The following is a 7,500-nucleotide window of genomic DNA, read 5'->3' as shown; positions in this document are numbered from 1 at the left end:
GTCGTAGACTACCATGTATCATTTTTGTTTGTACACAAGCATCAAACAAGGTGCACATGTATGTGTTAATATGTACACACATATACGTATGTACTTATACACACACACACACACACACACATACCTTAATGTAGTAACATGTGCAGTTTTTGTTTAAAATTAAATTCTAAATTCATATTCTTTTTTTTCTTCTTTTCCATAGGACGACCAGTACCCACAGGTAAGATATTCTATGCAAATAGTTTAAGGCTTGTGAACAAAAGTATAAAATTGAAGATTGTTTTTTAAAAAATTATTCTTACATAGATATCTGAAAAAATATCCATCAATATTATATAAACCTATATTTGAAAAGGCATAAAAGACATTGATAACAACATATTAAATATGAAGTATATAAATTTTAATTCATAATTGCTGTAAATTATCTGTTAAAATAAGTAAAATTATTTGATTTGTCTACCTTACGCAAGTTACTATTTTGAATTAATGCTACTTTGTGACATATCCTTCACTGCATGTGAATAGTTTTTCTAATAAGTTTCATTTCTTTACAACAACTAATATTTTTTACCCTTTATTGTATTTCACTATATCCTTGTATTGGTATATGTTTAGTTTTCTTTCACTCTTCTATGTGGTATTCACATTGTTAACTATCAGCTAAAATATTCTGTATATATCTTTTGATAGCTTTAAAAATATGAACAATTACTTTGCATCATTCTTTCTAAATTTTTTTTTATCCCTATGTCTAAATATATAAATAATAAAAATAAAAATATATAAATAATAAAAATAAAAATAATAAAAATAAGTAACAGGATATTAAGAAGTGATGCAGTATGACTGTTTCAAGCAGCTCCATATAACTGAACAATGCAATCATTACATCAATTTCAATGCAATGCTATCATCAGCTGCACAAATAAATAGAATTTAAACCAGTTGGACACATTAATATAATTTTTCTCAAATACTTCAACAGAACATGAATTTCTTCCAGTTTCTTGCTCTGTTAAAAGTATTTGAGAAAAATTATATTAATGTGTCCAACTGGTTAAAATTCTATTCATTTGTGCAGCTCATGATCGTACTGCATTTAAATTGATTGCATTGTTGAATTAAATGGAGCCACTTAAAACGGTCGTACTGCATCGCTTCTTGATATCCTGTTGCTTATTTTGATTTTTATTCACCTTACTTCTAGTTGTGCGGATAATACCGGACAGACTTGGTGCTTCAACTTAAGTACCTAATTCAACTGAATCTCAACTCTTTCTTATATATATATATATATATATATATATATATATATTTATATATCTTGTAGTTTTGTAAAGATTTTATTATAGATATTTGCTAAAAGATTTGTGGATAGTGATCCGAAACTTTATTACCAAAAATTCATTATTATTGTTTGAAAATTCATTTATAAAACTCGCATAATATAATTGTGGCTCACAATATAGTTATGATCTAAATAGGATATTTCCAAAATAAAAGAGTCTAGTATTAATCGTGTACAAATTTTCTATAAGCACTCATTTTTATTTAAGAAATTAATGTCACTTTTTATTTTTGTGTCATTTGAATATTTAATAATTTTCCTGCTATAGTATTTTTTCTCTAAATTCCAACCTCCTTTGTTTCATTCTTATGCAAATGATTATTATTATCATGCAAATAAATGATTACATTTTAGGAGGTTAAAAATAATATAAAGTAAATGCATGTTTTAAGCCTTCTAATTGTTTATATTTTTTAATTTCTCCATTTTATTGTTATATTTTGTTGATGTTTATGCATGATGGTATTTTCCTTTTCATTAGCAGCTGAAGAAAACAGTATTTCAATATTCAATAAAAAATTAGCGCTAGCCATTTTCATGTTAAAATTAATATTGATACTTATAGTAAGTTCCAAAAATTATGTAGGTTTTTTTTTTGTGCTACAAAATCACTTCATTTATATTACATTTAACTCTGAGCAACTTGCTAGAGTTAAGGAAAATGAATTATTTCATCCTTATACTTTAACATCATTTTAATCTCCTTATTGATAAGTAACATAGTTGGAAAATTAACATTTCATATCATTTCATCACTTTCTCATATTTTCAACAGCAACCCCTTCTTTTCCACCTATAGTGACAGCACCTCCTACTCCTAAACCAACAACACCTGGTAAGATATTTGAAAAACAGTATAATTCTACTAAAAATTATAAAGCATGTAAACAAGACATCTAATAACAGTTTTAGAACTGTTGTTTTGTGCATAACTTTAACTAGAGTAATATTGATAAATAATTGTTTCTTTTATAGGGTTGAAGTAATATTTTTAGAGATGTTATGACATTTATTCTCTTCTCAGAGCTGCTGATCAGTACATAGTTTGAACTAGAGAAATGTTACCAAAAAAAAAAAATGTTTCTTATATTGGATTACAATGATATTTTGGAAAAGATATGACAGATTTTTTTCTCAAACTCTACTTGCATATAAACTGAATCTCAAGCATATTTATAATGAGTTTGCTTCAACCCATCAGAACTCATTATAGAAGTTTAATAAATAATAGAATAATATATATTTTAATATATTTTTTTATCCAAAATACGTACATTTTTAGCTGAAACAGATTTTATAAGTTTGCACTGAGTGAAATCAAGTATTTACAAAATAAAAGAGTAATAAATTTGAGCATGCTTACATTCTCGCTATATATAATTTTATAATCGTCTAACTGTTTTAGGATCCTTGGAAATGCAAAAGTTCAATCTAATACAAGTGTTAAAATCAGATATTAATTGGGTGAGGGGCAACCAAGATATTTTTGTGTTTCCCTGTTGATATTTTAGATGTATGTAGATTCTTGTAGGCATGAGTACATCTGTATATCTTGATCTGTATTTCTTTCTATACACTTTATTTGTTGTGTTTTTCTAACTATATATGTTCATAGGTATATGTATTTAATTCTGCATTAATGTAACTATATGTGTGTACATGCTCATCACTATATATTCACTAGCACTGTTTGCTATAATGTTTGTGTCCACTTATTTTGTTTATGTATACATTTGTTTGCTTGTATGTTTATGAAAATACATGTAAGAATATGCATGTGGGTGTGTCTATTTATATCTATCTGTCTATCTATCTATCTATCTCCCTGTATTTTGACTAGACTGTTGGATGTTGTTTTATACTGCTGGTCACAATGCACTTCCATGCATTGTTGCTGCGTTCAAGTGAAGGGTTACTCATTTACAACTGAATGGATTGGAGCAGTGTAAAATGAAGTGTTATGCTCAGAACACACAATGCAGCTGGTCTAGCAATTGAAACCACAATAGTAAGATCATAAGTGCAATGCCCTAACCTTTAGCCCACATGCCTTACCTGTCTATCTATCTGTCTGTCTGTCCACACATACACATACACATACAGAGAAAGAGAGAGAAGGTGTATAGTTCATGTGGAAGATGAAAGAATTCCAAAGCATTTAATTCATGGAGAATTATATCTTTGATGTGAAAGAAGGAAATACTCATACAAAAAATTCAAAAAGAAGAAAAATTGAGCAGCTAATATAGCATCTATGCAGTAAAAGTGTATCCAATCATTTTGAAGATAATCACATTAAATGAGCAAATTTGAAATGAAATTCAAGAATAGGAAATCCCAGCAAAAACAATGCTCCAAATGCCCAATTTGTAAGCAATTTTGTCTTTCCAGGGCTGAACTCACAGTTACTACAAAAAAATAAATACTACATTATATCAGTGTGAAAAAATGTATGTCTGGTGATTATGTAATAATACACTCACACAAGCATACGCCATCATCATCATCATCATTTAATAGCTGTTTTCCATGCTGGCATGGGTTGGACAGTTTGATAGGAGACAGCATAGAAGTGATGAATGTTAGAAAGAGATGTAAAGGAAATACTTAATGGAGCAGAGATAGGAGGTGGGGAAGAACTCTACATTGCTAAGGTGGTTTTAGGACCACATGTTGGCTGTAGTGGGTGGGATTTCTTAAGCACAAACAAAACACCAATTATCTCAGTCCTTTGACATCTCTGTAAAGCACAGCATCTTGAGATCAGCTTTCAATACTTCATCCCATGTCTTCCATCCACTTTAAGTGATTGGCATTTCTTTATGCAAATGTCTACATCCATATGCATCTCATGACCAAACCAGCACAGTCTTCTCTCTTGCATACTTTATCTAATTCCTCTTATACCTAATTTTTCTCTCAATACACTGGCACTGTATCTTACATTTACACTAACAGTGCACATCTAAAAGTGCATTCTACACAAACACTATTTTCTATTTCAATTTTCCTGCGATTCCACTTCACCTCTTGTGTGTCCATAGCTTGTAATGGGTACACCATATATAATTCCTCGTTACACTTTTCTTACTTATCAAGCAGGGTCATTTATCTGAAATAGGTAGAGTCTTGCCTATTTTATTGCTTACCAGACCTTCAGAAGAACTTATATACATGCAATATATATTATATATATATATAATATATACATACATATATATATATATATATATATATATATATATATATATATGTATAATATAATGTATGCAGGTGTGGCTGTTGTAAGTATCTTGCTTACCAACCACACGCTTCTGGGTTCTGTCCCATTGCGTGGCATCTTGGGCAAGTGTCTTCTACTATAGGTTCAGGCCAACCAAAGCCTTGTGAGTGGATTTGGTAGATGTGTGTATATATATATATATATATGTATAATGTAACTGGGAAGGTAATTTTTGTGTGTGGTAGACGCACAGGGGCAATACACTCCAAACATGTACAGAAAACAGCTTCCATCACATGCCAGGGGGAAAACCAAAAGTAGTTGATAGCTTCCGCTACTTAGGCAACCAAATCTGTAGTGAGGGTGGTTGCTCTGAGAGTGTAACGCCTAGAATAAGAATAGTCTAGGCAAAATTCAGGGAGCTCCTACCTCTGCGGGCAACTAAGGGCTTATCGCTCAGGCTGAAAGGTAGACTGTATGATGCATGTGTGTGCAAACTGCCATGCTCCATGGCGATGAAACATGGGCCATGACTATTAAGAACATGCGTAGGCTTGAAAGAAATGAAGCTAGTATAGTCCGCTGGATGTGTAATGTCAGTGTGCATACACGACAAAGTTAATTTTTTTTAGATATTTTTAGATATTTGTGGGCTTATAAAAATATATAAATGTCTATATGCTTGTATGTTATTAATACTTCTATTAAGTTGAGCTTTATGTTGCTGTATTAATGTTGAAGTAAGTGTGCATAAATATTGAATATTCTGCTGGATAATAAGTCATGTTCCTCTAGTTTTCCGCTCGTATTGCCTCCACTCAAATTATAAATTGGAGCTTAGCTCAATTTGAGCACTTCGATTCTAGCCTGTCTACGAGTATTGTTAATTAATAACAATATCTATAAAATAGTAAAATTTATACAAAGGGACTCTCACTCAGAGTAAAAGGCAGACTGTATGACGCATGCGTACGAACAACCATGCTACATGGCAGTGAAACATGGGCTGTAACTGCTGAGGACATACGTAAGCTCGCAAGGAATGAAGCCAGTATGCTCCGTTGGATGTGTAATGTCAATGTGAATACCCGTCAGAGTGTAAGTATCTTGAGAGAAAAGCTGAACATTAGAAGCATCAGTTGTGGCGTGCAAGAGAGACGATTGCGCTGGTATGGACATGTGGTGAGAATGGAGGAGGATAGCTGCGTGAAAAAGTGCCACACCCTAACAGTTGAGGGAACCCGTGGAAGAGGTAGGCCCAGGAAGACCTGGGCTGAGGTGGTGAGGCAAGACCTTCGTACATTGGGCCTCACCGAGGCGATGACTACTGACCGAGACCTTTGGAAATGTGCTGTGCGTGAGAAGACCCGGCAAGCCAAGTAAGATCGTTGCCAGTACCCCTGGACTGGTTCTTGTGCGGGTGGCACATGAGATGCACCATTTTGAGCGTGGCCGTTGCCAGTACCGCCTGACTGGCTCCTGTAGGATTTTCGAGCGAGATCGTTGCCAGTGCCCCTGGACTGGCTTGTGCGGGTGGCACATAAAAGACACCATTTCGAGCGTGGCCGTTTTCGTGCGGGTGACACGTAAAAGCACCCACTACACTCTCTGAGTGGTTGGCGTTAGGAAGGGCATCCAGCTGTAGAAACTCTGCCAAATCAGACTGGAGCCTGGTGTTGCCATCCGGTTTCACCAGTCCTCAGTCAAATCGTCCAACCCATGCTAGCATGGAAAGCGGACGTTAAACGATGATGATGATGATGATGATATATAATGTATATATATGATATGTATATATATATATATATATATACATGTAAGATCCAGGGATCAAGGTGTAGGAAGAAAGTTGGCTTCAAGCAACCTGCTGTAAATATAAAAATACAACTCTCAGGGACAATAATGATTTATTGAGACAAGGTTGTGGATTTTTTCATATTGATGAATGATAAACTGAAAAATAAAGTTCTTTTTATATTCCACGGTAGGCGACCAGGGTGGTCGGGTATGCGTGTAACTTGTGTGTGTGTGTGTGTGTGTGTGTGTATATATATATATGCATATATATATATATACGTAACGTATATACATCATTATCAACGTTTAATGCCTACTTTCCATGCTGGCATGGGTGGGATGGTTTCACAAGAGCTGTCCAGGCAGAAGCCTGCACCAGACTTCTGTGACTGTCTTGGTAGGATTTTTACAGCTGGATGCCCTTCTGAACACCAACCACTCTACAGTGTGGACTGGGTACTTTTTAAGTGGCACCTGCACAGACAGGGTCACCAAGTACTTGCAAGGCAAAAAAACCCAAAAAATTTCAAGAAGAGTGGAGGAGGCGATCTTGTGTCAGATGATGAAAGGTTATAGTGAGACAGAGACAAAAGTCTTGCTGTAGTATAAGGTTACCCGGCTGGAGTGAGAGAGAGAGAGATCAGGAACAAAGACAGAAACAGATTACCCAACCTGAGGGAAATGCAGGAGGAGAAAGAGAGAGTGGGAGACAGCACAATAGAGTTGATGGCAAAATGCTAAGGGACTGAGATCAGAATATAAATAGGATGATTGAGTATAGGGAGAAATATATAGATGGTGGCAAGTGCCAGGGCATACCCTTGAGATTGAAACACCATAATATAAGTGGCAAGACATTGCAAAGGAAATAAGATTGGAGAGTGTGGAGGAGGGAAGAGAGTGGCGAATACCTGGGTATATATATAGAGTCTGGGGGCTATTAGATAGCAGTGATACAGAGGAACAGGCCTGTGAAGACATGTTTGGGGAGTGAGAGCAAGGCATAGTGTATGAAGGAGGAAATGTGAGGAAGAGAAGAGATGTGGAGATGTAGGTTGGTGAGTGAAAGGTTTTCTTGTTAAGTGTGAGTGGAAAACACAGGTTGGAGGCTAGCAGGTAGCAATGATAC

The 7,500-nt window shown here is 34.5% G+C and overlaps 1 protein-coding gene across 1 annotated transcript in view; it reads left to right on the top strand.

The window, feature by feature from the left end:
* Positions 1-7,500, top strand: part of LOC106882611 (collagen alpha-3(VI) chain) — a 118,276-nt gene that overhangs the window by 5,173 nt on the left and 105,603 nt on the right. The window contains exons 2-3 of the mRNA XM_052975952.2: positions 203-220; positions 2,127-2,186. Of these exons, the coding sequence (XP_052831912.2) occupies positions 203-220; positions 2,127-2,186 (78 nt within the window). The remainder of the gene's footprint in view (positions 1-202; positions 221-2,126; positions 2,187-7,500) is intronic.

The sequence above is a fragment of the Octopus bimaculoides genome, chromosome 23 (assembly GCF_046866305.1).
Source record: "Octopus bimaculoides isolate indiv1 chromosome 23, ASM4686630v1, whole genome shotgun sequence".
NCBI lineage: Eukaryota > Metazoa > Mollusca > Cephalopoda > Octopoda > Octopodidae > Octopus > Octopus bimaculoides.
Note: the sequence above shows the minus strand (reverse complement) of the source record. Positions and strands in the feature narration are given on the sequence as shown.